The sequence below is a fragment of the Mytilus trossulus genome, chromosome 7 (assembly GCF_036588685.1).
Source record: "Mytilus trossulus isolate FHL-02 chromosome 7, PNRI_Mtr1.1.1.hap1, whole genome shotgun sequence".
NCBI lineage: Eukaryota > Metazoa > Mollusca > Bivalvia > Mytilida > Mytilidae > Mytilus > Mytilus trossulus.
Genome location: NC_086379.1, coordinates 28657045 through 28677391, shown reverse-complemented (window position 1 = coordinate 28677391; position 20347 = coordinate 28657045). Strand labels below are relative to the sequence as shown.

The window sequence follows — 20347 nt, the reverse complement described above, 5'->3', positions numbered from 1 at the left end:
TCATACATTTACAATATAGAATTACAGTTATCGAACTGACCCTAAGGGATAGACGGATTTATACATGTTTCACACAAATGAAATCTGCTGACATATTATGTAATTATGGACAGTTACATATGTTCCGTTAAGACTGACCAGTATATCTTCCGTTAACTTCCCATTAAATAACATACGCTTGGAGTCTGCAGATTTCTTATAAGTCTAAATCTACGTCCTTATATTTTAAATTTAACGATGAAAATGACAAACGAATAATTAAATATATATAGATAATAATTCAATTTGCAAATAAATAATGTATCTTCTAAAAGGGTGAGGGTCTATAAACTTTACTATACGAATTTTCTATCATTCTTAAAAAAAATGTAAATAAATTTTCGTGTCTGAAATGTTGTATTTTTTTTTTTGATAAATAAAATGTGGTTTCAAAATTGTCCACTTCTCTATTGTGACCTATTTCAAGATCTTTCAAGGATTTGTATTAATAAAAATAATAATCATCAGAAATTTCAATGTCATACATTTTTTCATATAAAAAATCAAAGACTGCGAATGTTATGAGTTATTGGAAATAACAACTTTTAATTCGATTGTATGCAGAGGATGATGTTGTGTACACACGTGTCCAATTTTTAAATATTTGAATGAACATCACAAAGGCGGGGAAAGCCCATTTCCTCTCGTTTGTAAACGAGTGTAACAATTTCGACCAATCAGCGTCGAGTATATTCGGATTGTTGGTGTTTAATTTTGACAAGATAGGGTGCATCACTTTTTCGGAGTTTAAACTTTTGGATAACGTATTTATGCCTATATTTATGAAATTTATAGCAATTCAGAGTAATGAAAGGTAAGTTACATGTTAGAAATAAAATGTCATTTATAAAAATTAAAGAAAAGAAAGTGAAAGGTCATAACAGGGCAAATATAATGGGCGGTTTAAATTTTTGAAAGTTTGTCAATGAAAAGTAACAATAACATTCAGAAAAAAGATCTTTTCGGAAAAGAAGAATAAAATGTAATATTCAATAATGTTTATTTAAGGCGTGTCTCCAAAATTATTCTTGTCATAAACGATGTTATTGAAAATGCACCATAACATTTGAACTCTACACCTCACACGACGATAAAAATAATAAAATCCTTTTTTTTTTGGAGTCATGAAAATGTTTCCTCGTATTCATATATACATATTTACGTAATCACACTGTTCAAAGACGAGTGCATTCAGCAAAAACAGTCAAATGACAAAATGGTCCAGCTTGTGTTCCAAATACGAGTATCGTAATTTAAAAAGGTAAACAAAGTGATTGACGATCATTGTAACATACTTAACGTGCCATTTGCAAGAATGTAGATTATTTTAGTGACGAAAACAGTGAACTGACATCCACTGGCTCCAGTCCAGTCGAACTGTCGAAGACAAAATTCAAAATGATAAACATGTTTGATATTCATCGAACAATTTTATTGTTTTATTGATTTCTTGTTATCACATGTATTAAACACTTTTACCTATCTAATTATTAGTTGATAACAGGTGAATATGACGATGAATATGTTCAGACTTGTGCTAAATAAATTATGAATAGCATTCATTAGTGTCATTGAAACACGTTTATTTTCAAATCGTTCATTGGTTATCGACCTTTGCAAGTGCCGGCTTGTTTACATTGACAACCAATCAAAAGCGGGGACACCCTGCTTGTTACTAAAAATAAATGGTAGGTTCACGGTATCGATGTTTCAATGACAAAAATAAACTTTCAACATACATGATAATTTTGCATAACTTATACTTGATGTGGAACTTATTTGAACTTTATCACAACTGACATTCCTTAAATGAAAACCATGTTTGTAAAAATTCGTAAGTACTTTTATAGTTCATAATCAAAATATAGCAATATTGTAATATTGTGAAAATGCAAAAAATGTTAACTGCACATTTGTTATTGAAGTGCTAAATTAAATTTTAGAATTTTATGAATGTTTATTTTTTTTTACAGCAAAATCAATATATACTTAAATAACATGAGTGCATTATTTCCCCATTGTAACCAATTTACATGTAGTATACTAATTATTTTTTTACAGTTCTAAATGCACTCAGCAAATTTCAAAAGTCTCCAAACACATTTATCCCAGTCCACATGCATCTTCGTCCAAGAACACGAAGTCAGATGACAATATGGAATTTACCTGAAGAACTTTTGCTGTATATTATTAAAGGATTACATATCAGAGATGTTCTTAATTTGAGAGCTGTAAGTATAGTATATTATTATTATTATGATTTTATTTAATGTACAACAATATTGTGCTTCATCTTGTTTAACAAACTTCAGTTGAATAAGAGTAAATGTGAATTTTAAAAATATATTTTCAATTTTGATATATAAATTTATTAGAATGCATGTAGTTTTTTGCTTACATTGACTCCATACTGATTTATTCACATAAAACAAATAAAAGCAATTCAAGAAGTTCTGAAATAACTTGTTTTCTTTCTGCAGGTCCACCCATACTTTAAAGATTTAATAGAAAACAGTTCTGTGATCTGGAATTCCACAAGTTTTCAAGATGAATGGCCATCACTGAAAAACATTCCACATTTTGAGAAGTAAGTATCATTAGATTAGTTTATAATTTGAGTACAAACACTGCATCAGCAACAGTCGAGATGAAGAGTTGCAATGCAATGAGTAATTTTTACCTACATGTCATGATGATGTTGTCTCATTCCCCTATACTCTGATTGAAATGACAGAGTATGCATATAAATAGACATATTATGATCTGTAACATAGATTTATAAAAAAAAGAGTTGATGTTCAAGTTCAGCTATTGCTGTTTGCAGAAGCCACTTTTTACAAAGAACTCTTGACTAAAAACAAAGATTTCATTATTTTATTTTATTAAAATTATTATGCTGTATTGATTCTCTGTATATTTATTAATCTTTTGTTTCTTTTTCAGAGCTGGAGATTTGGGAAATCTTGAAGCATTGATCAAAATGGCCATCGCCTACCTCTATAATGAAGGATGTAAGTAGACCTTTAAAGCTTTTTTTATCACAAACTTGTTTTATTTTTGTCCTCTTTTGTTTACCTAGGACATGAGGTGTGAAATGAACATGTAAATTTGAAATTCCCTTTGTTGACTCCATATATAAAGGTGTTAATTTCTCTGACAAAAACTTGTATCATGTATGACGTAAAATAGCAGTTTCATTTATATTTTTTTGTTACAACAAACAGAATTTTGACAAAAGAAAATTAACAGATGAAAAGAAAATGTAACTTTAATAAATCAATTAAACAAACAATTCATGATTAGTTTAAAAAGAAAGAAAAACATGGTAGAGTTGCTTTATATTTACAAGCTATAATAAAGAAATTTACTATGTGCTAGTAGAAAAAGCAATATTTTCATAGCTACAATAAAATATTGATTTTTGTTACAGTACCAACCGATTTGGACGGAAAGAAAACCATCAACAATGGAGAGAAGGCAGCAGATATATTTTGTAGAATTGAAGGACTTAGTCCAAACACAGATCCTTTTACATGGCTGTTTATACGACCGCCTTGGTCTGTTAATGGTGCTTGCTGCAAAGAATGTGTCTTCAAATACATGAAAGATTTTATTAAAACGGTAAGGAATGATAATACAATGTACCAGGGGCGCTTTACTAAAAAAAATCTTACAACCAAATTTGATCAGAGGATTAAATGAAATTTTTATGATAATTGTCTGAGTAGTTTACAGGTCCGTAAGGTTTATTATTGTGAAACACCTTTCAAACCATTTTTAAGTATGGGGAAAGGACATTTTAAACATATAATCAGCTTGCTTTGATTTTGGAAAATCTGATGTTTGCATTTGATTTTTCATGAGTTAATGACACAAAGGGGGAAATAAGTCAAATACGAATAAATGTTGATTTAGGATAATTGTCAATGAGGCAGAATCTTTCTACAAAAATAAAAAAAAAGTTTAAACGTTTTTTATCCTATAAATTATTCTTGTAAGAGATTTATTTTATCAGCACTTAATGTGCCTTGAATATAGATCAAACGACACAATTGAATTAATAACCGTTAACATGTTTAACATTGAATATTGATTATTTCAGACAAAAGACAAAAATATCCATGTATGTGTAGCTAGGACATTAATGTTACTTGAATCAGAAGATAAAACAGAGATATGCCAGTATCTGAAGGATGGCGCTGAACTTGGATCAGGCGTAGCAGCATTTATGTTCTGGCAACAGAAATATGATAAAATGGTAAATACAAACAAAGACTTAGAGAAATCAAAATAAACATTACTTCTAACAGTCGGTCAATTGAATTGTAAAATGATATTTATGGTGAAATATATTTTATTCAAATAAAGGAAATAACTCTAAAAGATCAGAATGAAAAAAAACATGAACTTGATTTTGAGTTAATGATTTATTATCTCTTTTCAAAAATGTTAAAAGAATGCATACTTTTTTATTTGTAATTTTTCCATGGTGATTTTTATCTATCTTGATTTTAATTCATAGGTAATGGACAAAGGAACAGAATTAACAAGTATTCGAGAACTGAGGGATTTGACTTCTTTAGGCTATCTTGAAGCTAAACTAACGCTCTGTAAATACTACGCACATGGAAAATATGGAGGTTTATCTCAACACCAGGCAGCTGTCTTTGTAAAAGATTTGGTGCAGACAACATCACCAACAAACACTCAAGACTGCTTTCAAACTTCACAGGAATTAACACAATCTATGAGGTAAGTTTTAAAAATCTTGACTTTATGCTAGTCTTTATTTAAATTATTATTATAACATTTAGGTACATGGTTGTGCAATTTCTCAATTTATCTATTTATCTTTAAAGTTTAATGCCATTTCAAATGTGTATGTCAAAGCTACAATAATATGATAAGAAAAATGTTCAATCTATTCATTTTAGAACTTGATTTCCACATTGAAATCTGGTATTCATGTGTAAATTCCATAATAACATTTTTTTTTATCATTGTTTCAGATACATTCTTGTCGATTGGTTGGTTGAAGTTGCAGGGATGAAAGATTTCTCTAGTCATACACTGCATGTTGCTGTTAGTATGGTGGATAGATTTTTAAAAGTACACAAGACATCTCGATCCAAATTGCAATTATTAGGTGTTGCTGCCATGCTTCTATGTTCAAGGTGAGTTAAAATCTTTTTAAGTCCATACATATAGATCACAATGTCTTTATTTTTTTATGTGTTGGTCGTGTAACCATACATTTGGACTTCTTTGAAGTTGCAGTTCATTATATATAAGCCTTCAATATACTAAAATGATATATTAAAGTTGATAAAGTGCCTTTTTAATGAGATGAATCAAATTTAAAATAAAACAAACATGAATTGAAAATGATGTATTTCTCATGGTTCCATTTTAGACATAAAAAAAAGGAAACCTTATAGTTGAAATATTTGATTTATGAAATTAATGTTTTAAATTGACTTTTTCAGATATTTAGGCAAAGATATTATCACAATCAGAGAGGCAGCATGGCTGACAGATAGTACCTACAAGTATGAAGATATTGTCCGAATGATGGGCGAGATTGCTGCCACATTAAAAGGCAACATTAGGACAATCACTAGCATTGATTTGGTTGAGATATTCTGTATACTCTGTGATCTGGATAAGAAGTCATGTTACCTAGCTGAATACATCTGTGAACTTTGCCTCCTTCAGGCTGAGATGGGACAATATAGCCCTGCAGAGATTGCTGCTAGTTGTGTGTTGTTAGCTCGTGTCTTGATGAAGCATGGTATGTATTAGCAATATACTTAAAATGATACTTGAATTCTTTATTTGTTAATTCTAAACTTCCATATTTTGAAATATAAGATAATTTTGTTAAATATTAATTTAAAAAACAATTGTGAGGATTGGAGAAAATCTGTATTTTTAAAATAACAAAGAGTTTCTTTGATTTAAATATAATTGAAAAAATGCAATTTATTTTAGAGTTATCTCCCTTATACTGTGATCTTAAATGCAATGTTTTTTTACTTTTTCAGAAAATGCTTGGCCATCAAAGATGAGTTTGTTTACAGGATATAAGATAGAAGATATCAGTAGATGTGCATTCCATCTTCATGAAAAGTGGTAAGTTTAAATTTTTTTTCCTAAACTATTGTCAATAAATATTTTGTGTTAAAAACTATTGAAACATTTATATATTATATTTGAACTTGATAAAGAAGTCTAAACTTTTTGCTTTGCAAGCATTTGTTGTTATGTTACTCATAAATAGTGTCATCCGAAGATGGAGAAAAGTCATTTATATTTCCATTTTGTTACTTTTTCAGCTTCTTGGAAGGATCAGTTGTGGATCATAGAGATGTAAAACTACAGTCAGTTAAACTTAGATATGCTGAAGAAAAGTTATACAAAGTCAGTGAAATACAGGTATGAAATGACTTTCATATATTTGTTTATAATGTTTTATAGTTCGCACAGAAAAAATATAAGTTTTACAAGATAAAGACAATGGTATACACTGTACGTAGACTTTGTGAAATTAAGTCAATTATATTTCACTTTAACAAATGTCAGAGCTTCAAAAATACCATCCGTTTCTATAACCAAATCAACAGTTGAATAAATGAATCCTTTATAAAATCATTAGAAAAATGAGAATATTATAAATGCAAGAAGTAGCAAATTTAAATGTCAGTTGTCTCCCTTATGTCATTAAGAAGTATAATTAAATTGGCATCAGTAATATATTATGAGTTATCTCTCCTTGATTCCAAAGTTTATTTATATTTCAGATAATGAGTTATGAAGAATTGTGCATAATGTTAGGTGTAACAGAACACATACTTCAGGGATGTGATGTGCGTGTCAAGTTCAAGAATGACGACGAGCTCATCTTATCACCCTCCAGAAAGAAGAGGAAATATGACAAGTAAGTAAAGATAAGATACACGTTTACGAAAAGTCCTAAAAATCAATAACTCTTCAAATTTGTTGTTTTTGTTTTATAAGAAAATCTTAAATGTCATTGGAAAGATTTAGAAATAACATTGAAAATTTGTTATAACAAGAAAACTCAAAAACACTTATAAGTTAAAAAATTAAAAGAATGAAGACCATTTTAGAAATTTTATTCATTTTTAAAACATATGCCTTTATTTTTTATCACTATTACAGACCATATTCCCGTATGAGAGAAAGAAGAACATTCAACAGTTTGACGATGGAAGGAGTTAGACCACATGATTCTGTTTTGTCTGGTTATGATGGAGATAAAGAAGATGCAGATGAGTCTTTTATCGAGGAAGAAGGTAAGATAACATGTTACATTAGTGTTCAATCATTATCTGTATAGAATACATTTTGAGGTACCAGTACTAAGTATTTAAAAAAAAGATTCATGATAGCTTCACAATAATAAGGAACCACAACAGCAAACAATAGGCTTATGACAAAAAAAAATTAGAATTAGTCATTGAAACATCCAAATCCTCAACTGCATTTGAATTTAGAAGTATGAACCCATGCATTGCAAAACTCCTATAAACGGATTCTTTTTAAACAAATAAGATAACTTGCTAAAATTGGGAGACTAGTTGGTTAACAAAATATCTCAGCATTTATGAAAAAAAAGGATAAGTTTAAATTGATAACATATTTTAAAGATTATACAGTTTAAAATAAGTTTTGTGTTTCTTTTTTTAGAATTCAGTGATTGCAGCAAGCTAGACGAAGGATTTGATGCTTCTTCATGTTCAGAAGAAGAGTCCGTAATACAACCAACATCTGCCAGTAAAAATGTCAAAACAATGACCTTGAATATCTCATTTATGAACACATCACCTCTTGCATCAGGATTTTCATTAGTTACTCCTGGTTACTCCTGTGATAAAGATTTGACCTCAGGATTGGCGTCTTCGCCAATGTCCTCTACCCTAGAGGATTGTCCGTCCACGTCATCTGTCATGCCAAAATCATCCTCTTTGTGTAAACTTGAACATTTACCCTCATTATGTGCTGACTCTACAAGTGATTCAGACTTTGAATTCTCTCCGTCAAAATACTCTGACAAACGTAAAAGTGCTACAAGTCACATGACTTTACGAGGTAGTCGAAAAAGACGACAGGGAGGGAATTGTTGTGCTCTAGTGCTTCACCAAAATCTACGCCAACACAATCAGTGATTGTTGTGATATATAGACAATACAGTAATGTGCTACCGATACTGCCAAATAACACTTGTCATGGCAACCAAGTTGCAAAGTGTATTTTTTATGTGGTCATATCCACACTAAATTGAATGACTGATGAATGAATGGAATGTTTCTATTTAAATTTGATAACTGAGAAAGTATGATTATGATATATTTCAAATAGTAAGAAAACGTCATTTTAGTAAAAAAAAATTGCCAAATGGATGTTTTCTCTATATTGTGAATTAAATTTTTAAAAGCATAATTGTTCCTGGAATAACTGTTCCAAAAGATTATTTTTCGTACGACTTGCTTACAGGAATGTATGGTTGACATGATTATAAGCCTCAATGTGAGATGTCTGTATTTAAGTTTGTCTGAAAATTCATGCATGATAATTGGATAAAAGTTTACATTCGATATGATTCTCATTACAATGTGTTTAAACATTATTTGAAAAACCAAATTGTTTGCTTTTTTTGAAGCATTACACTCTCCATTTGCAGATTTATTTGGGGACAAATACTTCTGGTCAGGGGGAGAGATGTGACAATGGTTTTAAGAAAGCCATATTATTATGTGCAATGCTATGTTATAGCTAAATGATTCCGTCTCAGACATATCAATATGATATTAAAATGGGTAATAAATGTTAGTCAAACTTTAAATGGTCATTCCATATCTATCATACTAATCATGAATCAATATTTCATCATTTTCATAACTTATCATATTTTTGTTGATAATTTATATTTATACATGACTTTTATGCATTTTATATTTTTTTTATATAACTGTGCCAGTTCCCGACTTTCATGACTTTCTAATCTTGATATTTCCATGGCTGAATTAAAACATATTTGAATTTCATTCTTTAATTGAATTGTTGTCAATCGCTGGCATTTTTGCGGTTTGCTTCATTTTCTTTTATAAATTCAGCATTATATATGTGTATTTTTGCTACACTTGTGCATGTTTATGGGAAAATATGTAAAAAGACTCCAAAAAACTTGTATTTTAAATACTGATGAAACTTGTAAGAAAACTTTTCCTCTTGAGATCTGCATTTTTAACCGGTTTAGAAGTCTTTATTAAATCTAAGATTTCTTTCTGTTATCTGTTTTCTGTTATGTACCTATTGTTATAGTATATATATTAACTGTTTGTTCTGTTTTCTTGTGAGTATGTCTTAGAAAGTGTTTTTGTTATCAAGTTATGTATATTATTGTATGAGAGTTTTTCACATTGTTAAAATTCACTTATTTATTTAGTAAAGTTGAATGTTTGGTTAACTGCTGAAACATGAAGACAGAAAGTCATTGTGTAATTTGATCTTCACATTATTTAAGGATAGTTAATTTATGGTTAAGGGGGGAAAAGTGTTAACTTGAAATTTGCATACTAGGGAAGTATAGGATTTTGAGGGTTGTTTGGTCTTAAAAAAATATTTCTTAATACAGTTCATCTTAAACAAAACTTCCTTTTTCAGATTTTAAAGCACAGGAATAGAATTACTTTTTTTTTTTTTTTTTTACATACACAATTTAGATGTCTTATTTCAGTCATTATACTAGACCCCCACTTTAATCATTTTGAAATTCCTGCATTAGATTTATTTATACTGAATCAGTCCCATTGAAAGCATGGATGAAAAATACATTTATTTTTGTATGATTGTGGGCATTTATGTGTGTTCAAGAATTCTCATTTATGTTATATTTTGTGGAGATTTAATATTTTTGTATCAAAAGAATAAAATTTATAATATTGTATACATTGTGTACTTGTGATATATATTTACTGCCAATTTGAATAGCTTCTTGTTATTCATAAGTAAGAGAATTAATTCTGCTACAGCATTGATCAGCTACTCCATCTTAGGTCCAAGTACACAGTGATTTTCACCGATCTGTCTAATATATTCTATGATAAATAATAAAAATCCCACCTGCACATTCCCAACAAGATTAAAGTTTGATATTAACCACAAAACATATAAAAAGTTTAGAAAACTTTATTAGCTCACTTTCTCTTGACAACACAAAACACAAGGACACCAGTATGGGTTAAGCCAGAGAGCTTTGGAAAAGTGGAAATATCACTTATGTTTACCTAACCAAAAAAATCATTTCTGCTAAAAATATCAAAGAGAAATTTTACAGAATTTTTCTTAGATGACTTAACACTCACATAAAAGCAAAAAAAGAGAGACAAATTTAAAGGAAAGGCCAAAAAAAAAACAGAAAAAATATACTAAAATTAAAGGGAACTATATATGTGGACAACGGACAAAGAAAATTGAGGGTAGATAAGAGCATCTGGTTTATTGCAGCAACTGGTCAATTGATAGCTTTGGATAAACATGCTAATTATTTGACCCAATACTTCTTTAGCATATTCAATATTCAATCAACTGTAGTTAACCAAAATACATGTAATTTAAAGGAGATGGGGCAATAAGGGCCAAAATCGGCCCCAGCCTAGAACAAATTCATTTTTTCTGAAAATCATGCCTTTATAATCCCCTTTGTAGAACAGAAAAGATTTTGTTCATATCTCAAGCCGTTTTTGCGTAAGAAACTTTTAAAACTGAAGACAAATAAATAAAAAAATCGTCTATTTCCATGGAATATTTTTATTTGTAGCTGTTTTGAAATTTTAATGTAGCATATCCTGTTTTAACATTCAGTTGATAAGGGAAACGTTATTTTTCAACTCATACATTGTACAAATGCTATTTCATAAAATTTGTTTACAATTCATTATTATTACAATACCATAGTTACCGTTGCTATGGCAACAGAAACATACCTAAAAATAGTCAAATCCTAGATAAGCGCTTTCAGCTAGCTTGGATGTTAAATTGTTGGACAATATAATTTTCTTAAACTTCTTTTAAGACCTCTGAATCAAAAAAAATCCGATTTCCAATATAAACATGACACAATCTTGGTCATAGATACACATTAATATTTATTAATTCTGCATTATGTGACAAATTATTCTTTATTTTCTAAAGTCCGCAATTTTCCGTGAGTAAGGAATGGATATACTCTTAATAGCCAAAGTCACAAGCTATAAAGATCATACACTGTCATTATACTTTATCATGAACATAAGTTTAAATAAGTTATGTACTTATTTGTCATATCTTACAATTAATTAGGGCCCCGACTAAAAGTCGGGTCGCCCTATAGTGATCAGTCTGTCCGTCCATCCGTCTGTCCGTCCGTCCGTAACACTTTCGTGTCCGCTCCATATCTAGAGAACCATTATGATTTCATACTTAATACTTAAGATGATTATCAACCAACACCAGAGGGTGTGTCATGTTGTATGTACAACTTTCTAGGTCAAAGGTCAAGGTCAAAAACTTTGGTTTTAGTTGACAACCCCATGTCCTGTGGTGAAGATCGTGTCCGCTCCATATCTAGATAACCATTATGATTTCAAAGTTTATACTTGACATCCATTTTAACAACCACCAGAGGGCGTGTCATGATGTATGTACAACTTCCTAGGTCAAAGGTCAAGGTCAAAAACTTTGGTTTAGAGTTGACAACCCAGTGTCCTGTGGGATTGTGTCCGCTCCATATCTAGATAACCGTTATGATTTCAAAGTTTATACTTGACATCCATTTTAACCACCACCAGAGGGCGTGTCATGATGTATTTACAACTTCCTAGGTCAAAGGTCAACGTCAAAAACTTTGGCTTTAGTTGACAACCCCGTGTCCTGTGGTGAAGATCGTGTCCGCTCCATATCTAGATAACCATTATGATTTCAAAGTTTATACTTGACATCCATTTTAACAACCACCAGAGAGCGTGTCATGATGTATGTACAACTTCCTAGGTCAAAGGTCAAGGTCAAAAACTTTGGTTTAGAGTTGACAACCCCGTGTTCTGTGGGATTGTGTCCGCTCCATATCTAGATAACCGTTATGATTTCAAAGTTTATACTTGACATCCATTTTAACCACCATCAGAGGGCGTGTCATGATGTATTTACAACTTCCTAGGTCAAAGGTCAACGTCAAAAAAACTTCGGTTTCAGTGTCCTGTGGTGAAGATTGTGTCCGCATTATATCTTGAGAACCATTATGATTTCAAAATATTTTACTTGACATCCATTTTAACCAACAACAGAGGGTGTGTCATGATGTATGTACCACTTCCTAGGTCAAAGGTCTGTCTGTCTGTTGGTCTGTCCATTGCTAACAAATTTGATCCACACTACATTTTGAGAGGACAGCTGTTATTATTTCATACTTTATACCTGACAAACATTTTCAACTTAACATATATATAAACCAACACCAGAGAATGTGTCATAACGTATGCATCCTAGGTCTAAGGTCAGTCTGTCGGTCTGTCCATCCGTTTGTTGTTCTTAACAAATTGTGTCCGCTCTACCTCTCGAGAACCGTTTATATTTCATACTTTATACTTGGTGGGTCATAATATATTGAAGGCATAATTCTAAAAATATGTGACAAATATCAATTGGGCAGCACCTTTAAACATATTGTTCAAACATCAATCCATATATCCAGAAGTCACCTTAGAGTAGTCAACAATTAGTTCACATCATGCAGTCATATCACTATTATACTATGAAAGTAAGATGAGAATATTTATCAGTTTTAACTTAAAATCTTAGATTGAAATCACACATGAGACTATGTAATAACTTCAAATAATGCTTCATATCAGATTATCCATACAACTTATTTACCCCACGTTATTGACAGCGGGGCCCACAGAGATGGCTTCCATCTCAATGATATCTAGTTGCAAATACATGCAGTCATATGAAAAACATGTATATGAAGATCTATGTTGAACTAGTAACTCAACATATCAGAAAACATGAAGTTATCTGAGAGATTCGAAAAATACACAAACTACAACTCGATACATTTGGCCGCTGCATGACAAAAGATGAAGACATTGTGACATGATCATTAGTTTTTGAGAGAAAAAAAATGTTAAGAAAATATATTTTTGACAAACGGACGGTCATAAGAACAGATTAGGTGATTCAAATATATAAGATTTCAGTCATTTCAACCCGTGCATTATTTGAACTGCCTTTCTGTAAGGTTTAAAGAGCATGGATTGTATTTTTTCATATACACCTATACATAAAACCAGAGAGTACACTTGTACACAAGACACATTTCCTGATAACAGATATAACTTTGTAGAAGTACAATTTTACATCAAAAGCAATCGAGAAAACTAACAACTATTATTTCAAATCGGAGGATGCAGTTATTTCATCATTTCTAGGCATATGAATGTGAAAAAATATCATACATTGTAAAGTATATGATGAAAAAAGGAATGAAACGTTTTGTCATTTCTTCCAAATCAAAAATTATGAATTTTCATGTCATTCACTCTTCATCATTTGCTTCCTCATTGTCACTTTCGTCAACAGTAACTGGATCTGGTAGGTTACGAGCGTCCAGAAGATATTTGCTCCAATCTCGACAGTTTTCAAAAATATTATCCGTGTACTTTCCAATACCAAGATACCAAATTAAGGCTGTAACATGAGAACAGGTTCCTACAACACGACTTCCGGCTTTGCATTGGCAATACCAACCCACGACACTAATGTCATCATATTTAACCCATACACGATAGCATTTTGATGATATATGTCTTGACTGAATTTTAGCACACAAAAGATTCTCTTCATGGTCACATGTAAAAACTTCATAATTACCATCGTCATCTAGGTGTTCTCTGGTATAACTTGGAGCAAGTTTAAGTTGATAGACTCCAAGCACACATCAAAAGTCTCTGGAACGTTGCAGAACAAAACTATGGATAAGCCAAGGCAAACATAAGATATTGATAATTTAACATGTCAACTGGAAAGTGATGCCCTATTCTCTCTCCTTGTCTGAAAAATTTCATTAACTGTCATATTGATCTTCCTTCTAGCATTTTTATTAAGCAAAAAACCCCGGAGGTTAGGGTATAGAAATATTGTTGTTCTGGTATTCTTCCAACTAGTAGTAAAACCCCTGCCTAATTAGGGTCTTTGTATGACTGTTGGAGTTTATATTTTCCACCATGTCTAATCAGAATAGGGACATTCAATCCAATGCATGGTGTAGAAAGGGTCACACTTGCAACATCTAAAGATAGACTGTTGCACGGCAAAATGTTTGCAACTATTTTAACTACCAATGTATTCCTCTAACATTCCAAGTTTTCTGCTGTTTTTATGCCCTGTCACAAAATGTGAAGGGGGCATATTAATTTACCCCCGTACGTACAGTTTAGGATAATTGTTTGTCTGGCTATCTTCTTCAGTTAAGGAGGAACTTAGTCATTTTGTAGGATGTTCTTATCAATAATTGAGGTGTCACTGTGCATGGCCACAGGATTTAATGGTATAGGTAGTTAGACATTGTTTTAGTTCAAGCTGTATTAAGAGATGGTTTGTCTGGCTATCTTCTCTTACAGTTACATCATCATGCGTAGTGTTGAATTTAGTAATTTTCTATTGTCGGCCAGGGCATCATTTGCATCTTGCAGACAGCATAACCATTTCCAGCTGTATGCCAACCGAACTGTTTGTCAAATGTAAAATTCGTGGAACTATACTCATTCATATGACAGAGCAGAAAATGAGGGGAGGTTTGTCAATATCTAGTTAATATCTGTTCCACCTTGCAAATCGTACCTTCTGTATACTTGTTAAGGAGGTTCGAGGGTATAAAAATTTCAGAAAAAAAAATTATACATTTGTTTTTTCATTGCAAATTTTATTGATTACCTTTAGGGAGCTACCATTTGATTTTTATGGGGGGGCTAGGATGAAATTTGAAAAAAATAGGCAGGACAGGAGTTTTGAGTAAAAAAAAAAGGCAGGATGAGACACTTGCAAAAAAAAAAAAGTCAGGATGACAATTTATGTAAAAAAAGTCAGGATAAACTAAAAAAAAAAGGGCAGGACCGGTTAGAGTGAAAAATAAAAAGGCAGGACAGAGATTACAGCTAAAAAAAAAGGCAGGACAAAATTTTTCATCCTAGCCCCCCCATAAAAATCAAATGGTAGCTCCCTTAGTAGTTGTCATTTTATCATATTGTACAAAAATCATCCAAAAAATCAACCTGAGTTGGCTCCAGACGATTTTTTAATTGAAAAGGCTCCCAATTATCTCCCTTTGATGCAAAAATGCCAGTTTTTGCATTCAAATGGAAATATCTTTTTCAACTCATCGGTGACCTATAATTTTTAGCTCACCTGGCCCAAAGGGCACTGAGCTTTTCCCATCACTTGGCGTCCGCCGTCGTCGTTAGCTTTTACAAAAATATTCTCCTCTGAAACTACTGAGCCAAATTAAACCAAACTTGGCCACAATCATCATTGGTGTATCTAGTTTAAAAAATGTGTCCGGGGACCCGGTCAACCAACCAAGATGGCCGCCACAGCTAAAAATAGACAATAGGGATAAACAGCAGTTTTTGGCTTATAACTCAACAACCAAAGCATTTAGAGCAAATCTGACAAGAGGTAAAATGGTTTATCAGGTCAAGATCTATCTGCCCTGAATTTTTTAGATAAATCGGACAACCCGTTGTTGGGTTGCTGCCCCTGAACTGGTCATTTTAAGGAAATTTTGCTGTTTTTGGTTAACTTGAATATTATTATAGATAGAGATAAACTGTAAACAGCAATAATGTTAAGCAAAGTGAGATTCACAATTAAGTCAACATTACCGAAATGATCAGTTGACCCCTTTATGAGTTTTTGCCATCTGTAGTAAATTTTTAATCATTTTTAGCTCACCTGGCCCAAAGGACCAAGTGAGCTTTTCTCATCACTTGGCGTCCGGCGTCGTTAACTTTTACAAAAATCTTCTCCTCTGAAACTACTGGGCCAAATTTAACCAAACTTGTCCACAAACATCATTGGATTATCTAGTTTAAAAAGTGTGTCCGGTGACCCGCAAAACCAACCAAGATGGCCGCCATGGCTAAAAATAGAACATAGGGGTAAAATGCAGTTTTTGGCTTCTTACTCAAAAACCAAAGCATTTAGAGCAAATCTGACAGGGGGTAAAATTGTTTATCAGGTCAAGATCTATCTACCCTGAAATTTTCAGATGAATCGGACAACCGGTTGTTGGATTGCTGCCCCTGAATTGTTGATTTTAAGGAAGTTTTACTCTTCTTGGTTATAATCTTGAATACTATTATGAATAGAGATAAACTGTAAACAGCGATAATGTTCAACAAAGTAAGATTTACAAATAAGTCAACATGACCAAATTGGTCAGTTGACCCCCGTAGGAGTAATTGCCCTTTTTAGTAAATTTTTAACCATTTTTCGTAAATCTTTGTAATCTTTTACATGAATCTTCTTCTCTGAAACTACTGGGCCAAATTTATCCAAACTTGGCCAAAATCATCTTGGGTATCTAGTTTAAAAAATGTGTTCGGTGACCCGGTCATCCAACCAAGATGGCTGCCACGGCAAAAAATAAAACATAGGGGAAAAATTCAGATTTTGGCTTATAACTCTAAAATTACAGGGGGTTAACTTGTTTATCTAGTAAATATCTATCTGCCCTGATTTTTCAGATGAATTGGACAACTGGTTGTTGGGTTTCTGTCCCCCAATTGGTATTTTTAAAGAAATTTTGCCGTTTTTGGTTATTATCATGAATACTATTATAGATAGAGATTAACTGTAAACAGCAAAAATGTTCAGCAAATTAAGATCTACAAATAAGTCGACATGACCAAAATGATCAGTTGACCCATTAAGCAGTTATTGCCCTTTATAGTCAATTTTTTAACAATTTTCATTAATTTGGTAAATTTTGGTAAGTTTTTACAAAATGTTTTCCTCTGTAACAAAAGGGCCAAGTTCATTACAGATAGAGAAAATTGTAAGTAGCAAGAATGATCAGTAAAGTATGATCTACAAACACATTACCATCACCAAAACACAATTTTGTCATGAATCAATCATGGAGTAAAAAATGCCAGCTCGAAACTTCACCTTTATATCATTCTTTATGTCTAGTTTGAAACTTTTACCAGCCGGGAGTATGTAAACAGAACAACAGGCTATACAGGCAAAATATTAAGGTCCTCTTTTGGTATATGACTGTTCAAAAAGTATACAGATTGCTTATGGTTTTTTTTCAGTCGATTTACTCTTCACCCAGGGGTGGATCCAGACATTTTAAAAATTGGGGTTCCCAACCCAGAATAAAGGGGGTGTCCCAACTATAGGCTCCTATTCAAAGCGTTGATCGGCCAAAAAAAGGGGGGATCCAACCCCCGGAACCCCCACCCCCTGGATCCGCCTCTGAGACCGTTTATGAATTATTCAAAATAAAAGGGATAAGACATTAGGTGACAGAAAATAGGACGTCAGTATTAGTATTGTCAATCACAATGGAGGAACCATGTGACACATTTAATAATGATGTTGTTAATCGACCGTCCTCCTGTAGCCCTTAATACAATCTGATAGATAGACAGATTACATATTATTCAGTGGCGCCAGCCATTTGAAAAGGGGGGGTTTCAACCCAGGACAACAGGTGGGGGTGAGGTTCCAACTTTATGTCCCCATTCAAATGCATTGATCGTCGAAAAAAAGGGGGGGGGGGGGGTTCCAACCCCCGGAACCCTCAACCTGGATCCGCCACTACTATAAGTAAAGCTATATATATTTGTGCTGCAACTATATGATCTACTTTGAGCTTGTAATGTGGAAATTTCGATTATCGTTACAGGGATTCAGTATAAACTGTGTGTAAAGATTCATATATTAGTTATTTCCTTGAAAATTATGACATTTGTCTTGTAAACATTCACTTAATCACTATAGCCGAAGTTTGTGTCAGCTGCTGTGTTAGAGTTATCTTCTCTTGTTATTTGTCAGCTAGATATAGAATGCTTGTGTTTTTGAGACATCATATTTTTAAACAGCATCTTTATATCTCATTTTAGGCACAGTTGCTGTTTAAAATCTTATTATTATTTTAGTTGATATGATTATAGTTTTTTGTCTGCATGGGAATGACTAATATAATGTGTGGTACACTTCACTAGTTTTACATGTAGTTTATTGATTACAGCGACACATGTTCGTTTAATAACAATTGTGACAACTAATTTAAAGGTTTCTATATGCTAGAACTTTTATATAGTATGAACATCTATCCTCATCTTTGAATACCGTGAAGTTACTTAGCATAAAAAATAACGACACTGTTCCTTTGGCACCAATGTTGATTTCCTTTTTTCTTGTCTCGCCTGAATGTGACAAGATGTTTCTCCGGCTGTCTGCGGTGTTAACTTTACGTTTAAAACTTTTAATTTTAGAAGATAGAAAGCCTGGAAGCTTTATACCTTGTATGCAAATACGTTATGCAACGATGTTGCCCATATGTCCATTGTCCTTGACCTCATTTTCATGGTTAACTGGCTGCATTAAAACTGGATAGTTTTTGTCAAATCATTGATAAAGAAAATTGAGAATGGATATGTGAAAAGTGTAAAAGAGACCCTTATACCTCTAGTCAATGTAGATTAAACAATGATACATAGCAATACGCACAGTAAACTCAGTTTAAAAGAAGTCTTTATAAATCTGTTTTTGGCATATTCTTAAGCTTCTTCTTGTTTTCCCATCCTGTTGGGAAAACCTTCAATGACAATGGCCCTTATAAAGATTTTTCTTAACATAATACAAATCTGAAAATGAGCTGTTAAAGTGGAGGAATCGGCCTTCTAAAATTTCCCTCAATTCGTGTCCGCCATATTGGGATGATAGTTATTTCAGTTGAGACTAGTGATAATGGATCCCTTAAAGGTAGACACATATGAATCATCTGACCTTGATTTCGTTTCAATGATCAGTGATCTAGATTAAAATTTTGACCAAGTTTGCATCTGATAAACCATATGCATTTTGTCAAACATTTTTGGTGTATGGAATGATTAAATGGGGAAAAGGTACTTCTTACCGGTTTCAAGATACCTTGACCCTTATATTCATTGAACCTGTGTCGAAGTCAATTGTTCATGGTTTGGGGAAATTCATCCCTTTCTCAGTTACTACAAGCAACTGACCAAGTATACTGGTTTTTAAAATAATGGTATAGTGTGCATGTCTGTCTGGCATGGTTAATCTGACCGTGACCTCGTTTTCATGTTGGTTTTTTTTTTGTCATATCAAGTACTTTCTGCTTCCATCAAACTAACTTTTAGCATGAGCCGAAATGTCCTATTGTCATTTTTATTTGTGTATTTCTCTGACCTGAATGTTCTTGCATTTATTTGAACTGCAGATCTGTCATGTAATATTGTATTATATTTGACATTGCCATAAAAGCGCAAGGATTGGCTAGCCGCAAAACCAGGTCCAACCCACCATGTTTTTCTTAAAATGTCCTGTACCATGAACCAAGTCGGGAAACGGGAAGTTCTTATACTAGTTCGTTTCTATGTGTGCTGCATTGTCGTTTTTTTTTGTTGCACTTCAGTGTTTCTGTTGTCGTTGTTTTCCTCTCATATAGTTGATGTCTTTACCTCAATTTAAGGTTGTAACCCGGATTTGTCTTGATCAAATTATGACTTCCGAACAGCGGTATACTACAGTTGCCTTTATTTATATATGTGACACTTTTAGTGAGAAATAAATTTCAACATAAATTTAAATCATGATCAGTAACGCAGGTGAGATATTTCAGTGTGTTTGTGCCTTCTTGTTTCAACCTTTGCATGATATATATCTATTTTGAAAAAATGTGAATTACTTTGATCATTACGGAAGCCGATAAGGGCCATTCAAAAAAAATATTTTATGTCGTTATTACGACATAGCATGTCGTAATTTCGACATAACATGTCGTTATTACGACATCGCTATGTCGTTATTTCGACATAACATGTCGTTATAACGACATCGCTATGTCGTAATTTCGACATATCATGTCGTTATATCGACATCACTATGTCGTAATTTCGACATATCATGTCGTTTTAACGACATAGCTATGTCGTAATAACGACATCGCTATATTTAAAAGAATATGTATTATGATTGGCAAGAGACTAAA

General features: G+C 32.3%; 1 protein-coding gene across 2 annotated transcripts; it reads left to right on the top strand.

The window, feature by feature from the left end:
• Positions 1-642: 642 nt before the first annotated feature.
• Positions 643-8473, top strand: LOC134724889 (cyclin-F-like). Of its 2 annotated transcripts, none has more exons than XM_063588210.1 (14): positions 643-853; positions 2101-2270; positions 2520-2626; positions 2983-3050; positions 3470-3660; positions 4142-4297; positions 4562-4791; positions 5049-5213; positions 5526-5830; positions 6084-6171; positions 6375-6474; positions 6840-6976; positions 7222-7355; positions 7750-8473. In XM_063588210.1, the coding sequence occupies exons 1-14, from the start codon at positions 847-849 to the stop codon at positions 8226-8228; spliced, it is 2337 nt and encodes a 778-aa protein (XP_063444280.1). In that variant the 5' UTR covers positions 643-846; the 3' UTR covers positions 8229-8473. The 2 variants fall into 2 exon arrangements, with proteins under 2 accessions (XP_063444280.1, XP_063444279.1); XM_063588209.1 differs by lacking the exon at positions 643-853 and adding an exon at positions 1718-1873.
• Positions 8474-20347: the final 11874 nt, after the last annotated feature.